A 21,172-nucleotide genomic window follows, 5' to 3' on the forward strand; every position below is an offset into this window, starting at 1 on the left:
TTCAGCTAGGTACCGCACACGACGGAGAAATCATCCAACGTTGAAAATCATGACAGCTAGTATCTTGGATATGCCGCTCAGCGCAGACTCGAGAGCTGTACAAACAAACAAAACCTACCCTGAGGAGATATGCTACGTCTGCGTTGGTCGCTTGAAACGTGACTCCTGTAATAGCAGCACTGCCGTCCCAAAATTCTCTTCAAGAATAGGGCTCAGGGCAAGAGAAAATATACAAGATGCAAACCGGCGTGATCAAGAAAATGCAGGTGCGGGTAGATTGCCATTTGGTCATTGAGATCCAAGCTTCAGATAGCAGAGGTGATTTGAGAACTTTAGAGAAAGTCATCGTCATAATCTTACAGTTTTCAGACATATCGGAATCCATACTGGTCGTCGAGCATGCCGAAGCCATGGCTGTGTAGCTCATCGGTATATCTGGGTTCATCCGCATTATGGTAGTCCTACAATGCTTTGTGAATTGGGCGGGTATAGTGTCTCAACCATACATCTTGATGATGCCTAAAGTTTGTTTCTATAACATATAAATACGAAGTATACCAGAATTTCTCTTCTTGACCAGAGCCGCCCATCAGAGGAGGAGTTGCCCTCCTGAAGTCACATCTTTGATGCAGCTACCTCCATAAATCTGCTCAAACTAGCTCGAAACCACCCAGCGGCTTTAACACGGGCTTAAAGAATGATGAAATATGTCATCACAAAGGGGAGCGCAGAATTTGCTCAAATATGTGAAACAATAGTAGCCCATAACAAAGAAAATAATTACTTTGCCTTGCTCAGACATCGCGAGACGATAGTCGTGGGTCCCAAGTTTACTGCCTTTGAATCTTAAATACTCAAAGCGCCACCACACAGCTTCCCCTTCTCCCAAAATGCCTAAGCTGAATGTGCTACGCCATACACCATGGCTCAATATACCGGAGGTCTCTGGAAATTTTCGAGAATATGAATGCATCTTCAACCGGACTGTCCAGTGTGAGTATCAGCAGGGCTACTAGAGGATTCTGGCAAGTAATCTGCACGCCATTGCCTGCCTTAAACCAACTAGTCTCACATCAACCAACGATCTAGATACCAAGCTGACCACCGATGATCTCCTAACGATCGCCTTCTTCCTTTCTGTTGTTATTTTCTTCGCATTGGGTTATGACATCGACAACAGTGTTACCCGGATAGATATTATCGTCTCGATTGATCGCATGAATGGAGGCCGTAATTCGATATTTCTCCTATAGAATCTTTCGGGCTTTCCTCCTAGATTGGAATTCAGTTCCCTCAGCCTCTCTTTGATATTGGTTGTGAATCTTATTGTTCTCCGCTATGATATTGGGACCGAGGCCATATTACTGGCTTAATTTAAGCGAAGTCTAATATGAATTGTCTTCGCCACTTGCGACGAGGACAGGCTGCATGGGATTGGCTTATGTGCCCTTTATATTTTCCACAGCTGGAAAGGTAAACTTAACCACGATTTGGATGGGCGTATTATATGAACGTCTCCAGGTATTCCACCGGTGGATTTCGTATGCTTTCCTCGTTTTGGCTAATTCATATAGTTCTGTTCATTGTATACAACATTCAGCAACACACAATGGTTGCTGGCTTTTGCCTCGCTGAATGTGTTGCGGTAAGTAAATATCTACTAAGCATCTCCCCTTCCGCTCCCTTTAAACATTGACCGATAAGTACCAAAGCTCTTTCCGTTACGAGTGGTTCAGATTCTCCCATTTTATAGCTGCACTTTTGTTTACTCTCGTCTTGTGCGTCCACTGTGACGCCACATTAGCAGATTGGTACGTCCATGTCTCTTGACTAGATAGAAATCCAGAATCAATTGACACCTTATAGGTACTACTTCGTTCAAACTGGTGTCTTGCTCTCGCTGTCGTGGATGTCTTGCCAGATTCAGAGATCTTCTGAATACGGCATTCATCGCTTTGCAAAACTCAGTCTTGCTCTTATGGGCTTTATTTGGGTTCACATACCAACAAGGGCAGCCTGGATGCTTGGCAGGCACTACTTTGTCGGGTTTATAACTTGGCATACATATCTGGACAGTCTATCTCTCTACGGTATGCTCGATATCATCGAACGGCGTTAGCAACTCGAGTGAACTATTGTTTTTCATTCGACCTCGTGATGGCTTCACGCCTCGCTTAGCAAAATATTTGAAGCCAACCCAGATTCTAAGTTAGAATCCTGCTCGATGGATAGTACGATGGTGTGAATCTTGACAGAAATCCGAAATGCCATTTCATGCTTGTAATCGCTGGCGGGTCAGGTGCAGGCTGGTATTTTCTCACATTTATCACTGCTTGTTCGAACCAGCAACCTCGAGATGATATCAAGGGTACAAGAGCCAATCCCCCACCGAGAATTATCTTAGTCGCATACGAGTTGTCAGCCACTGCGCAGTTCGAAAAAGTGCAGCAACTCGTCGTTCGCTGTCACCAATCCATAACCAAGCCCTCAAGATTTATACATATTTCACTAGAAAGGTTGCGAACCAGGATGTTACAATACAGGATAAGCAATATCCACAAGAGCTATTTACTTTTGAGAATGTCACAATGTCAGGACAGAAGAGGCGTATAGGGTTTGACATTTACAGAAAGATCCTATTTAAGCAAAATTGTCCCTGGGGAAGCTGAATATTTGAACCAGGGCAAGTCAATGAGTGGCTTTGTGTGTGTACCCTTAAGAATGCAACAAGATGCTCCCAATGCTGTGCTCAGGAGCAACTCTGCGCGGCCAAGACACGGATCGGAGGCGTTTATTTGCATCTAGATCACTTCTCGTGGGCATGAAACGATCTTCGAGCACTAGAATAATATTTTATATTCTTCCTGGACTACTCTCAACAACTCATTACCGCAAGAAGACTTCACATATGTTATAGTAATTCTAAGGTCTAGGGTATATAAGTTTATAAGTAGTTCAAATCAACAGAGACCTTGGAACCTTGGTCGGAATATCTATCCTTGGTAGATAAGGCAGTGTATTCACTTTTTTCAGACTGGAGTTTTATATTAACTTCCCCTAGCAGAGGCGTTTTGAAATCAGATGTCCAGTGAGTCAAATTGAGACCATTCTTTCACGCTATGAAGAAACTGTCGAGTACGCCAAGTAATTAGCGTGCATAGACCATGGTCATGAGAAATGAGCGCAAATGCCGTAAAAATTTTAGTTGCAGAGTTATATATGATGCTGCTGAGCCAGCTGCATCCAGCTGGACACTTCCGATTCGATTGCAGTCTGCGTAGTACTTTCCCACTATGAGGTGTCTTGCTATTGTGCAGTTTGCAATCCTCGCGGTTAGCGGAGTGCAAGCAAAGCGCGGATACGGGTTTGTCGGCTACGGCATTCAGTATGAGAAACCCAGTTGTGCATTTGCCTGTCGCGAGGCCATCTCGGGTGCAACGCTCAGCTGCTCCACCACGACCAATATGGACATTATCACTGACATGGAATGCTACACCACGAATGATGTCTTCCTCCAGACGCTGGCTCTGTGTGTCTCGACTCGGTGTAGCTCGACTCCTGTCTGGAGTTTGGAAAGATACTGGGAAGGGAATGTTGCTGGCTCCGCTGATGTCCAGCCGGATCCGAAGGAGACATATCAGCAGTCTCTGGCCAAAATCAACGGCATACCGACCGCTGAGTACTCCGAAACGGGCTGGCTTAACGAGACGAGTATAGTAGCCTATGAGCTTTGGTTCGCTAACTACAATACTGATGTCGCGTTTGAGGAACAGGAGAGTCAGCAGGTTAAATATGGGTAAGTGGCAAGCTAGGGAACATGAAATCGCTTGTTTTACTTACCAAGTCTGCAGTCTCGTGATCCTCCTATCAGGGTTCATAATACCGATTGGTTTCTCACTTCTGCGATTCTTCCCATTCCCATGCCTCTGGCGTTCTAAGTTCTACGCCCTGGTCATTGACCCTCCAGTCGTGGGTACCAAACGTAACACGCCAGTCTTTTTCAATCTCTTGCTGGTGCCATCACGCGGCCAAGCAGGACTCATACTCTACTTTATAGTGCTTAACACGGTGCTCTCGGCAGTCAATTACAATGACGCCAACCCCAATACGTGGTATCCAAGCGATCAGTGGAGGTGGATGATCATGTTGGTCTCAGATCGACTAGGACTGCTAAGTTTCGCCAACCTACCATTAGTGTTTCTTTACGGCGGCAGAAATAACATCTTGCTCTGGCTCACAAATTGGTCTCATTCAACCTTTCTTCTCCTTCATCGTTGGATAGCTGCTATCGCCACTCTTCAGGCGATACTTCACAGCCTCATCTACTTGCATGCATACGTCAGGGCCGGCACGCACGCTTCTGAATCCCGCGAACCGTATTGGTACTGGGGTATTGTGGCTACGCTTGGCTTGTTCATTCTCTTCCCTTCGTCAGTCATTCCCATCCGCACGAGATTTTACGAAATCTTCCTGGCATGGCATGTCATTATTTCCATCTTAGTCGTAGCTGGCTGTTACTGGCACATTGTCTTCAAGTTCAGTCACGAATGGGGCTATGAGACTTGGATTATTATGTGCATGGCCATCTGGACATTTGACCGCGTGTTTCGATTCCTGCGGCTGGCAAGGTTTGGAGTCCGCATAGCGACAATTACGACGATTGACAATGACTACATGAGAATCACCATTCCTGATGTTTCCAGCAGTGGTCATGCCTATATCTACTTTCCAACGCTCACCTGGCGCGTCTGGGAAAACCACCCCTTCTCCGTCGCCTGCAGTATCCTGCCCACGGCGAAGAGAGCAAGACCACGGACTCTGACAGTGACCGAGAACAACGACGAGAAGCAGTACGGCCAATCTGCTTCCCCGGATGCCAGTAGATCCGACGGTTTCTCTGCCGATATCGCAAGTGAAGCAGCTCAAGTCAGCTCTACTTTCTATGTACGACTTCAGAGGGGTATCACATCTCGTTTGCAGGGCAAGATCTCAGTCCCGGTTCTGTTAGAAACTGGGTACTCGTCCGAGTCGTTAGTATCCGAATCTGTGAACACTTCTCCGACGCTCATTGCGATTGCTGGCGGAGTTGGCTTCACCGGAGTGCTTCCCTCTCTCTTGGCTCATACTGGTCGGGTGAAGCTGTATTGGGGCTGCCGGACAGAGTCCTTAGTGAACGATGTACAGCGCACATTTGCCTTGTCTCGCATCGAGATGGAGACCTTCATCGGCACGCGCATGAACATCAGGGAAATACTGGAGACTGAGATTGATGATGGCATCGGCGATGTCTGCGTGATTGTATGCGGACCAGCTAGTATGGCCGATGAGACGAGGACAGTGTTCAATTCCATTGTGAAGTATGGTTGCAAGATCAGTGCTAGACTAGTAGTAGAGTCATTCAGTTGGTAAGCAGGCTATAACAAAACGATATTAAGTCCGATAAATTTCTACAAATGAGATTATACCAATAGGTTTCTAGTATGTAAGAAGCTTAGAGCTGTGTATAAGTAGCCTTAAGAACAATAATGTGCTCTGTTCTTACAGCAGAAAAGAGTAATACTAGAAATGCAACAAAGTTATGTGACAAAAATAATATTAAAATACTCTTTCCTAATCAGCTTTAAGATTAATTGCTCCAAAGAGGTTTGGACTTGGCCATATTTTCGTGTGCATAATCAAACTTCGTTTGGTGCCAACTGTCGTGGAAGACCCGATCTTAAAAAACTGATGGGTTGAGATTACCACAATCCAAACTGCTGGGCCATAAATTCATTCGTCCAGCTGCCAACTGTCCTCATCCACATCCTCTCCTATCTCGCTCTTGTCAGCAGTGCCTTTTTAAGTATCCAAGTTTCAAGATTGTTACCGCATTTTGTACTGCATGCTCTGCCCATTTTGGTGTCGCTTTTGTACCATCTTTGTTAGCAGTCTTGTTTGGTATTTGTATAATATGCAGCCTGGAGGTTACCTTAGAATTGATGTACGCAATAGAGTGGAACTGATATGGATTTGCCTTAGTCCAAGCACATCAGATTGTTACTCAAGACTTAATTCATTAGTATGCTTTACGGCAGTTACTATGCCTACTTATCCACTGAATGTATCGCTTCATGCTTGGAGTTCAAAAGTTCTCAATAAAGTAGTATAAACTTTCTCCAGGGTGGCCCAGCAGAGGTCAGTACCTACCGCCGCTGATCTGATATAACTTGGATGTCCGTAACAGCTGCCAATGATCCGACAGCTTAAGCCCAAATATTACTGATCATAGGTGTCATTACAAAAAATATAGTGATATCTTGAGCTCATGAACTGTGCCGACCAAGGTTCTGGACCACCTACCTTGAACCTCCTTATGATGCAGTCAGTGCCGTACTGAAGAGGTAAGGTTTATTCGACGTGTGCTCCTGCTACGGTGTTCGGGGTAATGCCATTAGTGAGCCAGTCGCTTCAAGTTTACATAACGACGCACTGTTGGGCTATAGAGCACCGACACTTCAGAGGCCCGTGCTTCAGAACAGGAAAGATGTCGACTAGACTCTGACAGTACCAATGTTTCAAAACTCAGATACAAATTAATATATACGGCTCTGCTACCAACAAGCGAGCATAAAGCAATAGCACAATTCGGTCAAGCATTTCGGCGACCCATCAACTTCATCCTCCGTGCTCACTGCCTCCTCTTCACCATCCCCGTTGTGTCGATCGGCAGCCACCGCTCAATGCACCAGCTGGCGCCATGTGCTAGGAATATCCCACTTCCCAGTGATTGCCGGGTCGCGCCTTATAGACGGTTATATGACCCTCTCGTCTAAGAAAGCGGAGCATATGTGCTGGTGTTTGGGACATCTTAGAGGTCACTCGTTCGGTGTTCTTCTTGCGCATGTAATGATGATGAAAGATTATAGAAACGCTGCAATGGGCATGTTATATGATGGCGGATATCATTATCATCATTTGCTCCTGCCAAACGATCCATCTTCTTTGATCCATTGTCAACTAAAGTTAGAGGCACATCCCGGCGTTGAGGCGAAGATTTGTCATATATCCTGTGTTAGTCTTCATGACTACAGAAGATGATGCTAGAATTCTATGACTATATATCTTCTGGTAATGAGATCTACGGAGGTCTGAATCTACAGGTGCTTGCGCAATCCAAACTTGGGGGATATCGTTACCACGTACCTAAGGTCATAGGCGACGGGCAAGTTCCGTGCAGCATACGGCCTAACGCATGAGACGCACATTATTGACGTCGAACCCGCAACTAAACACCGAAATCGTCGCCGTGCGTTTGTGACCAGTCGGGTTCTGAATTGTAGACATGATGGCTTTATATGAGTACAATAGTTGACTCGGCAGCTTCGCTTTGCAGTAAGCCGTGCTTCATCTACAGATACCATAAGGCTGCTGTTGTTGCACTCAGCAATTGTGCTCGCCGCGCTGCTCGCGTACATGCCACGACGTGCGAATGCTTACCGCAACAAGAGCCGCTGCGACAGCAGCAGCACGAACGATTATGAAGCAACAGCTGATAGTATTCTGCTCTCAAACATTTTTGCGTTGTGTCCGGCGATGCTACGACTCTGTACTGCCGTCTGACATCTGTTACGCAACTTGAAGCGGCGTGTGATGACGAGCTCGGGCTATACACTGTGCGCATGATGAGGTGTAAAACCGTCGAATCGGGAGAGAGTTGCGCTGAGGATGTGCAGTGAGCGTGTAAAACCGGACTATACTGGGCAATTTTATGCTTAGTTGCATCGATGTCGAATGCGAGGGATATTCACCGACAGATGACTCGAATATAATCCCTGGATCATGTGCTGCGCGATAAGAGATTTGCTTGAATGTAGCCAGGCACGCACGCTCTTCAAAGCAGAGAAGTAAGGAATATATTCGAATGAACTCGTTTTCTTGCTCCTTTACTTAAGGTTACAGCGCGGAGTATGCTCGCAGTGGTAGCGGTAGTTACAGGCCTGAGCTTAATATGTTGTGGCTGTATTCTCGGACTCCATTGGCTCTATTATACGAACCGTATCGCACAGCTACATATAGATGTATATTCAGTTACGGAGGCGAAGTGAGTTGGATATACTGATTTGCTGTCCAAAGAAGGTAGCACTATTAAGATGGAAAGTAACATGTCATCTCCGTGTGTTAGTGTCGATGATAATTTACCGCCGCATGAGGCCGTACAGCAGAGATTAACACAATCGACGGATATACAGGAATCAAACAAGCGATAGCACTCGCTCTCGCTCCTATTGCGGATGCATCTGTCTCTCTCACTGCCCCAGCACCACCAGCCAAATACAGGTCTTCGTGCCTGACTGTACTTGTTGCTTTCTTTCCCCTCTTTGTCATATACAACATCTACGACAACGTGGCGACGTTATCATCCCGCGAAACTGAACAGTCTCGCCGGTGTTTCCATGATCTTGGAGATCATCCATATGCGTGTACCTCGCGAAAGTTGAAGCGATTGTGAGCTTTTACAGGAGCAGGCAGCTCAGATAACAGCTAGAGTGTTGCTGATCAATGCGTTATCGCAGCCGACATCGTTGGAGCTTAATAGTGATCATTATTATCACCAGAATCATTGGCCATATTCGCACTATGCCTCAACGACGAGACACTGGACGACCGGATATGGAGGCATGTAAAGTCCATGCTATAATTTACAGAGACTTCAGATTTTAGGTATTGCGCGCACATTGTTGCATGATATAGGTGAATACTCGCGTTTAATTCGCCTCAAGCGTATTATACACACTAAGAGCTGGACGCTGTGATCGTGAAGGTGATACCTTCCCAAAATCAATTCTTATTTTCCAAAGCGCCGGCCGCGATCATGCCCTGCCAAAGCCCTAACATGCAGCTGCTTAAGTTTGTGACACGCCGAGCAGCCTGAGCCATGGCCGCTGCCCTAACCTCGACGTGGACAATGCTTGCTTCGCAGTCCTTTCAGGTCTTTCAGCCGGCATTTTCCGCTTAACTCCGGTTTGGACGTACTGGATGGGCTGCGCACATATTCACGCCGCCTTGTCTTCAATGGCTTCAATAGTCATTAAGTGAAGAGCTGTCATCTTGACCGGAACTATAATACGCAAAAGGTTCATGAGTCGCGTGCTCTCTGGCCTTCTGTTGGAGAAACAGTAAACTTCAAAATCTTGGCGAGCTAGCTCTTCGCCAGGATAGCAGCACATGAGGAAGAGGAAAAGTACTAAGATGACGATGTTGTAGTACTTGGGACCGAAGCTAAAAACCAGCGATTTAACCGCGGCGGCGCTGTGCGTGTCGATATAGGCTGCGACGACGCAGGTGAGTAACTCGACACTCGAGCGCACTTGTAGAAAGCAAGAATCTCTATGTTGTACACGCAGATTCAAAAGTTGCCTTCGGTCGGGTCATCTATCGAATATAATTGTCGTCCGTGCGCGGTGGTTGCTCTTGAAAGTCAAGTTGCCGGCGCCCCTCGGGGGTGGGGGGTGGTTGCTTTGGAGTACACGTCACCTCTAGCTCTCATACTTCGCTCCGCGTCTCATCTGGCTCGAGAAAATCAATAACTCCATATGTCTATGAGTCTCTTGCAAACATGACTTGTAGCGAAAAATTTTCTTATCCTCACTGCGCAAAATCAAAGATGCACTGCGTGAGCTGAACAAGGATTTCCTGAATTTCAGGATTAGGGGACATTTGAATTGCCTGCCTGAAACTGCTGTGCTGGAATCTGTTACAGGAATGATAGTTGCAGATACTCTAAACTTCGAACAACTGAACCATATAAAATTACGAATTTTAGTGAATACATTGCATAATGCAGAGAAGATAATTGCCCGGTCTACGACTTAGTGATTCATTGTCGTCGCATTCGGTCGACGAAGATCGGACTTTCGATCGACAGATTCACGACCGTTTCATTGAGAGATTGGTTCGGATTTTCTAATTTAATATTCCTAATTCTTAGGTTTGGGATGAATTTTACTTTCTAAATTTACACAGAAATCGAGAATTTTTCGATTATTGGTCTGAAATGCCGTAAGCGACTATCCAATTGTTATACCGAGAATGGTAGACTCTCACCAGCAGGACCAAGGGTAATCTGCATCGATGAATCCCGATCAGATAATGCCGAGACAATTAAGTGTAGAGAGTGCTTTGCAGTTTCGTTTGCAAAATCTAATGATCTGCGGCCAAGATTATAGTTGGCCTTACACACACACGTCTGATTAGATGGTATATCGGCCAGTGCAAGTAATAGAAACATCGAACCCATATATGGCTATCCAGAGAAAATCCATTGTAACTCGTCTAGGTATTGGATATCTTTCGCGGCTATTGATATTAGTGTAGCCAATAATCATAATTCCGACACATCCTAACTTGGGTACAGAACGGGGCTTCAGCAGCCGCAGCCTCCACAGGGTCAGCATACTCACATAAACACATACAGAAACGCGATGAGCATGTATTGCACCTCACGGTTAAGTCCAGATATTGCGGATGTCTTACTGTGAGTTCTAGTTTGCGTGTTATATGAACATCTGTCAAGGGTAAAATAGGGTTTTATAATAATTCTGCATTTATGTGTGCGTGGATATTTAATTTTATCACATATGATGTTCCAAGTTACATATCACCACGATCCACTCTCCGATGTTCCGAGGATGGAAGACAACGATAGTTATTCCCATAATTGAACTGTTTCTCGATGATAATCCAATAATCCAGCATCAGCGGTTATTTTTTCGAACTCAATGGAAGTGGAGTGGATTTGTGGGCAAGCGACGGCGAGTGAGTAAAAAAAAGTCGTACGATAGGTCTCGTGAGCTGACTCTCATGTCTTACTTCAACTCAAGCCCGTTCAACCGGTGAATTTATTCCGTCTTCAGTTTATAAATCAAAAAGGTCGCCATCACCGCTGGATGAGTATTCCAGTGGCCTAAAAAATTCATATATGTTCTTTAAAATCAAGTTGAGTTGGCCAAATCTGCGTCTCTCTCTAGCTTAAGTGGCTTGAGACGAGAACCTCTTCTATAGCCAAATCAACCACCAAACTAAGCAGCCGCTCATATTGGAGCACAGTTTTACATTATGATTTCAACAGTTGGGCCAGAATCTAGGAAGTTTTCATGTTAAAACAGTCAAAACTTATGTCAAATATATTTACACAATTATTTGCTTAGGATTAGTTCGTCACTAAGTTAGTTACACATCTGGACTAAATAATTACATTCTCACACTAAAAACTTTGGATTAAGAACTGAGAGAATATAAATCAAGTATTCGAAAATCAATAGTACACACAAAATTAATATGCGATAGAGAACTCTTCACAAATGCTCTCAATGTCACTCTGACTCAGGCATAACATCATTGGAGACGGCCTTATCTTCTGTATCAACTATTTGAGATCCTGCAATTTCAGTTGGTGGTTTGTGCTTGAGATCTGACAAACCATACACAGTAAGAGAAGCAATTCCAATAATAGCGGAAAGTACAGAAAACGCCATGGCAACCTCTCCACGTTTCGTGAAGCCCTGGGGAATCCAACCTGGCTGCTCTGGCTGGCCCTTGAGATCCAAGTAATCCTCTGTATTTCCAGCAGCATTTCCAGTATAAGACACCGAACCAGCCGCACATGCCGCATAATGATCGTCCGGAATAGGTTCCATTCTCGATGCAATTAACTCAGGTGCCTCAATAAAGATCATAGCCAGACCGGACGCTAGATGCCAATCGATGTGACAATGGAAAATCCAGACACCTGGATTATCAGCAACGAAACGCAGGACCATGTAGCCCTGGGCAGGGAGTACCGCCACATCACGCCGCACAGGAACCGATGGGAATGACGAGTGGTCGTCGGGATCATACTGGACACCGGCAGCTAAATCATTATAATCATAAAAGTCTGCTCCATATCCTGGGGCTCTGTCGATAATTTGGAAGTTGTGACCATGTAAATGGAAAGGATGAGTACCGGTGTCGTCATTGTTGACAATAAGTTCAACAACTTGGTTATGCTCCAAGACAACTGGATGTGTGTACTCGCCGTAGACAGTTGCAGTGCTATTGTATACTCCGGCCGATAGTGCAGTATACAGCGAAGGTACGACTGGCGCAGTGTAAGTAATATTGTTCAGGAAAGCGTAATTAGCACCGGTCATCAAGTCAATCATGTAAACTGTGACATTGATGGTAACATCCGGATTCTCATATAAACCAACGCCATCTGCAGGCACAAGGTAAAAGTCGTCATAGGGAACTAGGTCATCGCATACCGCAACTGTGATATCGGCTTGTAGCAGGTCGACATCTTCATTTACTACTAGCCAGCTGCTAACATTCAATTGCAGGCTAGAAGGAATAGTGTCAAGTAAGTCGGCATCAGCTACCATAACCATAACTGGATTAACATCCGTCGAATTAGGTGCGGTTACCAAGATCGAGTATCTTTGCGCCACAGCAAGATACAGAGTGTCGGCTACCGCAGGTTCCACATAGACACCATCAACTTCAACAATCGTGAAATTCATATTTTCGATATAGAAATATTGAGCCACAAATGCGGATATGTTGATGAGATGAATAAGGTACTTTTTTCCGGCTGTCACCGAGAAGTTCGCGCTGACGGCATCGTTGACAAGGAATGAGTCTGGAATAGGTTCTGCACCGGTAGGGTTATATACTGACATGAATTCTTTGCTCAAAACAGCCTTTGATAAGTCGTGGTACCAATCACTCATAGTAAAAACGAATTCGTCCTCATATTCATCAGTAAAATACGCGTCCTTGTCATGAACGAGCAACGCCTGACGGTATCCATCCGGATAGCAGTAATCAGTGTGACAATGATACCAATAAGTACCGTTTTGGTCCACAGTAAAATTATAGGTAAAGGAAGAACCAGGTGGGACGGGACATTGAGTAACCATAGATGGACCATCCATGTGATTAGTTGTATTCTGGAACATGCCGTGAAAGTGAATAGAAGAACTTGTATCACCCAAACCATTGTAGAAGTTAACGACCAACCGATCGCCCTTGTCTACCTCAATGATAGGAAGTGGCCATACACCATTGATACCAATAACTTCGCGCTCTTGAAGTCCGTCGGGATTCGCCTTGACCCAGGTAGCATTGAAGTCGTAAGTCACCGTTTTAGCGGCGACCGTGACCGCCGTGGCCATAACGGATATAAGTAGCCACCTCATCATAATGTAGAAATAAGATAGACTGCAGCCAAAACAAAATAAACCAAACTCCGCGTTCGTAAGCGTTGATACAGCTCCTAGAGGTAATAGCGATATATAGTGACACGGAAGAAAATAGGAAAGGAAAGCAATGAAAATACGGGACGGAGTACAAGAAGAAGAGAGGAACAATGAGAGGAACAACGTGGGCTTTGTGGGTAGAACACAGCAAAGTAGAACCAGACCGGGTCTGGCCGAGATGCAGTAGGATCAGATAATCATTTCTGCACAGACGTACTAATACAGCTTATCAGGAGATTAAAAAATTAAAGTAACTTTCCAGAGAATAACGGTTGGGACTGCATCAGATTCGGATACATTGCATGAAATATTTGCCTCAAACATTTGCGACGAGCTAGAACAAATCTCATCATGACTCAAGTTTACCGCTAGAGCCCACCAGCCAAGGCGGAGGGATATTTGATAAATTTGTGTTTAGATCTTGTGACGCATTTTGCAGAGTTAGTTATGCAGTGCGTCCGAATAACTGCTATTTGTACAGCAAGCTCGCCATTGATAATATATTCTATATGCATGTATTGTCGCCGTAGGTATAGGTAACAGCAAGTACTGCAACAGTCGCGCAATCGCAGATAAATAAGGCGAGATCAAGAACGGAAAGAAAACATTTGAAATCAACAGGTCACTCTAGAATTTTCAAGTATAAAAATTTGCTGGCAAATTGGCTATGAGGTTAAACAAATTCTTTAAAAACTTGTCACTTTCAGTCTGTCGTTCTAGACCCAATGTCCAGCCGAAATGCGGGAAATATTCACGAAAAAATTTGTCGGCATTAAATGCCTCATAGAATCGGCCAAAAGTTACTTTCGGAAACCCCCTTGTAACGTCCACATCCAACTTCAACGTTGAGAACTCTTGAATTGAGAGTTGATCGCCATACTCCGCAACAGGGCTCATCGTCAGCTTGTATTATTTGTCTATGCCAAGGACTACATCGAGCTTGGCGTGCCAATGCGATGCCAAGTTGGACCCTTGCCAAGATGGGCCAATATAAGTATGTCCGTTGCTTGTGGAACGGCGGCGCAGATTTATAGTTTCGTTGGAATAGAATTCAAAAAACTGAAACCTTAAGACAGCCTAGCCATGTTAATCACTACCCGTTTAACCGCGCTAGATCTTAGGTTCACTATGTGGTTATCTCTGCGCTCACATCCGATCGCTGTAAATATCAGACATCTAATATATTTTAGCTCTCGTCACGTTGGTCCTTTCCCAGTTGCCATCTTGACAGTAAATAATGAATACATATTTTCAGCCGCTGTGAAGCTATTCTTCATACAGTACAATGGAAAATACCACTAATATTTGCATTGGTATTCTTGTCTAATGGTGCAGAGTAATACAATTTAACTTTTAAGGAAATAACTAGCGAGTCAGGTTTGTCTCAAAGTCAATGTCGGAGTGTCGGTGGCAATATTAATTGAGTGATATATCGCCTTCGCACGAGCCAAAGATCATCAGATAAATTTTATGACGAATTTTTTGAGAGAGACAAAACCAAAAGTCCGTTCTCGGCTCATGAGAGCGTCGAATGGTCCAGCCGTCGTTGACTGACAGCACAGATCAGGCCTAGGGCATTTGCCTACTGCTATAACTCTGTCTCCTCGCTATTGCAGCTTACAAATTTCTTTGGATCCATTGCGCCCTTATCTAACTTGTGTGTGTGCCGTTTTAAAATTACCGTACTGTACTTCACTCTGGGTATTTTCTCCATTTCATTTGCTTAGTTTTCTGCCTTCGACTCACCACTCAGCGTGCTTTCGGATACTTCATCTTCTTGAAATTGCATTATCGATTAACTATATCGTCAGAAGCAGAGGCTCAATTGCAAATTCCCGGCTAGAATATCGCATTAGTTCTCGTTTGCTTACAACTAAAGTTGTATTATCATTATGGCCAAGGACGTATTTGCCGTGCAAGTGTTTTTCATCGTCTTTCGAGAGTGTCTGGAGGCTATTATCGTCATCTCTGTGCTTCTCTCCTTCCTCAAGCAGGTTCTGGGAGGGCCTGACCAGGATCAAAAAATTTATAAACGACTGGTTAAACAGGTCTGGTTCGGTTCAATTACTGGTATTGTGATCTGTCTAATTATCGGTGGAGGCTTCATCGGCGCCTTCTATAGCTTAAAGAAAGATATTTGGTCTGAAGCAGAAGATTTATGGGAAGGTATTTTTTACCTTATTGCTACCATTATTATCACCGGTATGGGTCTGGCTTTACTACGCATCAACAAGATCCGTGAGAAATGGAGAGTCAAAATTGCGCTTGCTCTCGTGAGTAAGAAGTCTTTCAAAGAAGCTGGTATGCGCGGTTATCTTCGACATTGGGGTCGCCGGAATGTTATGTTTATTTTGCCACTTATTACAACTATGCGTGAAGGTGTTGAAGCTGTGGTGTTCACTGGTGGTGTGTCGCTCACCTACCCAGCCACTGCTTTCCCCATCCCCGTCATTACTGGATTAATTGCTGCTCTTATCGTGGGATTCTTTTTATACCGTGGCGGTAATGTCATGTCGATTCAAATATTCCTTATCTTCTGCACAAGTATTTTGTACCTTATCGCAGCCGGCATGTTCTCCAAGTCTCTCTGGTCCTTCCAGTATTACGTATTTTCCGAGAAGGTAGGTAGTGATGTGGCCGAAGTTGGCGATGGTAATGGTTCGTACAATATTCTTCAGAGTGTCTTTCATGTCAACTGCTGCAACCCAGAAACATCTAACGGTTGGGATGTGTTTAACGCAATTCTTGGTTGGGAAAATTCTGCCACATATGGCTCTGTCATTTCATACAACATTTACTGGCTCTTCATTACCGTGTGCGTGTTCTTCTTGATGTATGAGGAGAAGACCGGTTATCTTCCAGGAGCCAAAGCTGGGCTCACCTTGGCGTCTAAAGTACCGGGTCTAAAGGGATGGGCAAAGAAGCGTATAGATGCACACAACCTTGATGTCGACGAGCTTGCAGATCAAGTACAAGCCGAGCACTTTGGAGAATTCTAAGAAATCGAAATACATTGTCTGCAGGATATGGATACAAATCGTTTTATATCGAAGGCGGGGATGCTTGCTATGCTGCTCGATTGAGAATTTTGGACAGTCTGATATCAATTCAGTATGTGAAATATTGTAGAAATGGCCGGAACCACCTTGAGTGTGTCCGAGGTTACTTGTTAGATTTATGTATTCTGCTTTCTTTAAGTTTTGCCATTCTGGCTAAGTATTTTAATTTCGTTAAGTGTCGTATCCATGGTTAACACTAAGCATGAAGTACTAAAAAATCAAGACATAATGCATGTATATTAAAAATTGGAGATGTGGAACAATAATAAAATGTTAAAAAAAAAAGCTACAAAGTGAAACCAAATGCAGCGAGAACGTTATATGTCTAACCAAGGTGGTTACTGAGAAATTTTTGTGACTTATGCAGAACCGCATTCCGCATTTGAATAGCGGGAGTGGCGCATGATAAAGCAGCTACTGATACACAAATTGTAATCTCTGTTAATATTAAGATATCCATGAAATGAGCGATACAATATTGCAACATAATAACTATTGTTAGCAGACAGAGAGCAGAGAGTTTGAAAGTAGAATTAGCCATGAGAAGGATACAATTCAGAAGCAGAGAGAAGAAAAATGCAAATTTAGTCAGTAGTATTTTACCATATACAGAGATTGAAGATGCCAAGCACGTAGATGTAGGACATGTTGATCATGAACTCAGAGGTAAAGACTTCACGGCAAGAGATGAATAGGGGAACGCAAATGATAACAACGCCAATGCCGATAATTATTGATGAGTGCGTTCAAGAACGGCCAATCGAACTAGAAAAAGTGCGAACAGTCACCATTAAATTCGAGATTATAAATCAGAGTAATAGAAGAGGTGAAAAATGCAGTGACTTGAGGAATTTATGACAACAGAAAGCAACGACAATTTTAAGAAGCGAGGCCACACAAGGACGATTGGGAAACTACGTAATCATGAGGATCAAGGATTAATATCGAACACAAAAAGTATGCTAGTTACGACATAATACTGAACAACGTAGAAACTGGTAACGATGGATACGACGATCGATGAGAATCGTAAGATCGCACCAACTCTAGCGCTCGATGCAAGTCTGGTTGGATACAGAGACTGAAGGACGGAAGTATGTTGGAATGGAATATTGCACTGGTGTATGAAGAAAATTCGCTTATAGACCATCTGACAATAATTGATAGAACGAGAGCCTGATGTCAGGATGGTAGGACAGAGGGCTGAACGAAATTAAACATGTCAGAGCGGATGAAAATTTCATTCTCGGAGAACATTCAGCTGATAGCACGGAATGAAGAACTCATTCACCACCCAATCTATCACCAGTACTACAATACACACCACGGCGTGTCTTCTCGCGGCCGTGTCCGTCGTGACCAAGAATGGCAGGTCATTGTGTATTATTTTGTATTGTCTGTCAGTAGAATCGCAGTTTGGGGATATGAGCTCAATGCACTGGTCAGCTCATGCGGCCAAATTCGCTTCTCGTATTCTCCTTGCTCTTCGTTGTAGCATAATACTGCTTCGCGTGCAACAATCGTGAGTAGGATCTAGACCCTAGAGTATCTCTACAGCGTCCTCTTCCTCACGTTTAACGACGCAGTCTTCGTGGATCTAACAGAGCACTTCTTCTACCGACCGACGCAAATAGCATCGACAACGACCTTACTCTCAATGTCACCACAAATGAAAAATGGCGCACAGCTCTGATTCTTCAACTTCTTGTTTATATGCAGGCATGCACTATTTACTTGGGACCGCTAGCATTTTCCAGGGCCGATGAGATTGTGTAGAAGCACGAGAACTAGATTCTCTTTGATACAATGCGACGAGCCGCAACCATTGATATGCTTGAAGAGGTCGAATTAGATATAATTTGTTACCTAAAAACAAATCAAAGTCGCTAAACTAAAGCAAAATAGGACGAACAAGCCACATATGACAATCAGCTTCTTCGTAGATCCCAAGCAGGCTCTCGTATTCGCGTTCAACATAATACCAAAGGGGTTGGTGAATAATACTAAATCACACCCCCAGCATAATCAGCCTAATACAAATTGACATTCCTCGATAATGCTGCCCTGAATGACGATGGCAGAGATCAGACAAACGTATCCAACGACTGCTATTGTTCAGACTCTGATCACCTTGCTGAGAGACTCCAACTCTTCCGATGATTTGAAAATGTGGCAATACGACCTTCTCGGTTACTTCGCGGTACAGACAAGTCGTTTCATAGGTCACAAGTATTTTTTCTCGGACGTGATAAATACAGAGCAGTTTTCAACTGCTCTGCGTTCGAATCTGCATGAAAATTATTTCCAAATTTACCAAAAAGTTCTGAGCATTCTCTTTCGTTCACCTTTGACAATAACCCCGAGATCGAGTCCACAAATTTCAGAATCTCAAGAAGCCTACTTGTCTAGATATTTATAAGAGCTTTCCCACCCTCATTCTGTATTTTCTTATACCAGCGATCTACGATCTGCATTGAACGTGACTGAAGCGGAGAGAAATGCGCATTTTGAAAAGTGCATCAATCTCAGGTTTCATTATATTCTCGGTAGCGTTTATGACATCGTTACCGATAGAGATGCCAATAAATATGCATATCACTTTTGGAGAGAGAAAGAGAAGATACTCCAGCGCATCAAGAAGTCTGGACACCGCACGTCGCTTGAGATGAGATACTACGAGGTTTTGAATCAGCCAAACGTAAACCTCATTGATGTCAACGAGGAGAAGATTATTCAGATTACGAAAAAAGGCATCAAAACGTCTAAGTGTGAAATTGAGCTTGATATAACTGTGTTCGCTATTGGTTTCGATGCGATTTCTGGCGGCTTGACTCAGATTGATACTATGGGCACTAAGGTGTGACATTGAAGGAGTACTGGGGTGATGGCATCTATTCCAACTTGAGCCTCATAAGCAACGGCTTTTCAAATATGTTCTTTGTGTATGGACCGCAGTCGCCAACAACATTTTGCAATGGGGCCAGTTGCTGCCAACTCGAGTGCGACTAGATCAACAGCGCCATCGTTTACTGCAAAGAGCATAACTACACTAGAATGCAGCCTACTCATGAGTCTGAAGTGAAATATACAGAGGAGATTGGCGACATGGCTGACAAGAGTCTGTTGAACGGCATGACATCGTTCTTCATGGGTGCAAACATTCCCGGCAAAAGGTTCGAGTCGCTGAACTACTTGAGCGGTGTTCCGAGCTATTACAAGAAGCTGAAGCTGTCTATCGCAGGTGATTTCAAGGATTTTAAATTTGAGTAAAATTACATGGTCGTGAATTCACCGATGTGAATCCATATCTTGTCTACAGTTCAGCAGTGTTCTTGAGCCTCGCTTGTGTGAACGCGAGTGCAGAGCGGATTCGAATCATATGTAGCGAGTCGACAAACAGTAGAAGTTATTAATGTTAAGCTTTATACCGGGGCCGTCGATTACCACCATTGTTTATTCTGTCTGATTCTGTTTGAGCTGGCCACAGTCTAACTTCAGCAGTGCTCACTCGATGAGTTCCGGCCACCAATGGCTCATCAGTGCTTTCACATTGAAGAACACATTCCCCGTTTGAGTCTTGCATCTGTATATTCGTCATCAGATCTGACGTCTTCTTCCAAAGGCACATGTATATTCTTAGTAAGCGCAATCCGGGGACAGCTATCTAAGTCCGGCATCTTGCCATCCTCCAGCACAGCCTGTCCAAATAACCAAGTTCCGAGATTGTTACCACAGTTGTACTTCTGGCTCTGCCATTTTGGCATCGCTGTGTACCATCTTTCGTAACAGTTCATGTTGTTGTCTATGTATACACTCCAGACTAGAGATTGCCGTCTCTGAACTTGAATGCTGTGGCCGGCAGAGCAAGCCAACAAGTCTGCAGTCCGAGAGTCCATCCTCTCAGAACAGGAGTGCGGGTAATTTTCCTTGCCAGCTCGAACTCCAAGTTGTCCAGACCACCTTCTTTCCCAATGGCGGCTCTAATGAATAATATGGATTCCTAGAAGGTAGCCCTGTTGCTTATACAGTTGTGTATGTTTGGTAGAGCATACGTATGGGCATTGGAAGTTTATGCATTTTTGCAAACCGCAGTCGGGGGAACCATGAACTCAGATGGTTTAGCTTTGTCAGCTTGAACACCGTTCCAAGATCGCAGCCACAAGTCGCTCTCATATTCTGATTGTTTGACAGAGTCTGTGTCACAGAGATGGGTAATCTAGAATGACTGACCAGAAAGTGCAATCGAATGTAGACGCATCATCGCAGTTTAGCGACAAGTTGTGTGCTTCAGGGCGTGTAGACCCTAATGTTGGGGCTTGATCGGTCGGGCGTCCACTAAATTCTCCTGCTATTATTATCATTCCTCTGTTCTTTTCATTCTTATGTTATGCAGGTATCTAGTATCTCTCTTGTGTACCTAAGACGTCCATCCCCTGCTCCAATGAATCGTGATGTTGGACGTCTTCGTGACACAGGCAAGCGTTTATGCCGCACGATCGCCACTAAATAAGGTTCATTTGAACGCCCCCTAAATCATCGCGTACGTTTTCAGCTTTGTGTTACGCTGCCGTCAATGCCGTTCTATCTCGCTGTTCATATCGGTGATTGTCACTATGAGGCTCACATTGTTGCATGTAGCGGCTGTGCTTACCGCGCTGCTTGTGCACATGCCGTATGGTGCTGACGCCCGCCGCGACGGCAGACACAACAAATGGAAGAGCAGCCACGTTAGCGACGACTACGTTCTTCTTTCCGCTGTCTCTACTGTTATCGTTCACTCTGGCAATATGACAGTTCACCGCCGTGTTCCCGCTGTTGCGCAACTTGAGCCTGTAT

The 21,172-nt window shown here is 44.4% G+C and overlaps 6 protein-coding genes across 6 annotated transcripts; 5 read left to right on the plus strand and 1 right to left on the minus strand.

The window, feature by feature from the left end:
* The first annotated feature begins 1,249 nt into the window (after positions 1-1,249).
* V1518DRAFT_142515 (uncharacterized protein) lies at positions 1,250-2,425 on the plus strand. The gene is made up of 4 exons (XM_066900751.1): positions 1,250-1,521; positions 1,575-1,645; positions 1,713-1,811; positions 1,867-2,425. The coding sequence occupies exons 1-4, from the start codon at positions 1,429-1,431 to the stop codon at positions 2,117-2,119; spliced, it is 516 nt and encodes a 171-aa protein (XP_066757034.1). The 5' UTR covers positions 1,250-1,428; the 3' UTR covers positions 2,120-2,425.
* A 622-nt stretch (positions 2,426-3,047) lies between these two features.
* V1518DRAFT_142510 (ferric-chelate reductase) lies at positions 3,048-5,450 on the plus strand. The gene is made up of 2 exons (XM_066900750.1): positions 3,048-3,796; positions 3,852-5,450. The coding sequence occupies exons 1-2, from the start codon at positions 3,294-3,296 to the stop codon at positions 5,407-5,409; spliced, it is 2,061 nt and encodes a 686-aa protein (XP_066757035.1). The 5' UTR covers positions 3,048-3,293; the 3' UTR covers positions 5,410-5,450.
* A 5,901-nt stretch (positions 5,451-11,351) lies between these two features.
* Positions 11,352-13,217, minus strand: V1518DRAFT_378501 (Cupredoxin; the record flags this gene model as incomplete). The annotated part of the gene is made up of 1 exon (XM_066901610.1): positions 11,352-13,217. The coding sequence occupies one exon, from the start codon at positions 13,215-13,217 to the stop codon at positions 11,352-11,354; it is 1,866 nt and encodes a 621-aa protein (XP_066757036.1).
* A 1,523-nt stretch (positions 13,218-14,740) lies between these two features.
* V1518DRAFT_423666 (iron permease FTR1) lies at positions 14,741-16,612 on the plus strand. Its single transcript, XM_066905746.1, has one exon. It carries the CDS (start codon positions 15,170-15,172, stop codon positions 16,274-16,276), a length of 1,107 nt encoding a protein of 368 aa, XP_066757037.1. The 5' UTR covers positions 14,741-15,169; the 3' UTR covers positions 16,277-16,612.
* Positions 16,613-18,834: 2,222 nt separating this feature from the next.
* V1518DRAFT_439453 (uncharacterized protein) lies at positions 18,835-19,606 on the plus strand (the record flags this gene model as incomplete). Its single annotated transcript, XM_066906399.1, has 3 exons — positions 18,835-18,887; positions 18,911-19,193; positions 19,346-19,606. The coding sequence occupies 3 exons, from the start codon at positions 18,835-18,837 to the stop codon at positions 19,604-19,606; spliced, it is 597 nt and encodes a 198-aa protein (XP_066757038.1).
* A 1,343-nt stretch (positions 19,607-20,949) lies between these two features.
* On the plus strand, positions 20,950-21,164 carry V1518DRAFT_429961 (uncharacterized protein; the record flags this gene model as incomplete). The annotated part of the gene is made up of 1 exon (XM_066906157.1): positions 20,950-21,164. A coding segment is annotated over one exon (215 nt), but the record flags the coding sequence as incomplete, so codon positions are not given.
* Between the last annotated feature and the right edge of the window lie 8 nt (positions 21,165-21,172).

This window comes from Limtongia smithiae, assembly GCF_038497785.1.
Source record: "Limtongia smithiae strain NRRL Y-17922 unplaced genomic scaffold V1518scaffold_18, whole genome shotgun sequence".
Lineage (NCBI taxonomy): Eukaryota > Fungi > Ascomycota > Lipomycetes > Lipomycetales > Lipomycetaceae > Limtongia > Limtongia smithiae.

What these genes read in the sequence shown, in the direction of transcription:
- V1518DRAFT_142515 (XM_066900751.1), top strand. Translation starts at nt 1,429, where the DNA reads ATGGGATTGGCTTATGTGCCCTTTATATTTTCCACAGCTGGAAAGGTA. An exon ending in TATTATATGAACGTCTCCAG is followed by an intron (nt 1,522 to 1,574) that starts GTATTCCACCGG and finishes TAATTCATATAG; the next exon opens with TTCTGTTCATTGTATACAAC. An exon ending in GCCTCGCTGAATGTGTTGCG is followed by an intron (nt 1,646 to 1,712) that starts GTAAGTAAATAT and finishes TAAGTACCAAAG; the next exon opens with CTCTTTCCGTTACGAGTGGT.
- V1518DRAFT_142510 (XM_066900750.1), top strand. Translation starts at nt 3,294, where the DNA reads ATGAGGTGTCTTGCTATTGTGCAGTTTGCAATCCTCGCGGTTAGCGGA. An exon ending in AGTCAGCAGGTTAAATATGG is followed by an intron (nt 3,797 to 3,851) that starts GTAAGTGGCAAG and finishes CCAAGTCTGCAG; the next exon opens with TCTCGTGATCCTCCTATCAG.
- V1518DRAFT_423666 (XM_066905746.1), top strand. Translation starts at nt 15,170, where the DNA reads ATGGCCAAGGACGTATTTGCCGTGCAAGTGTTTTTCATCGTCTTTCGA.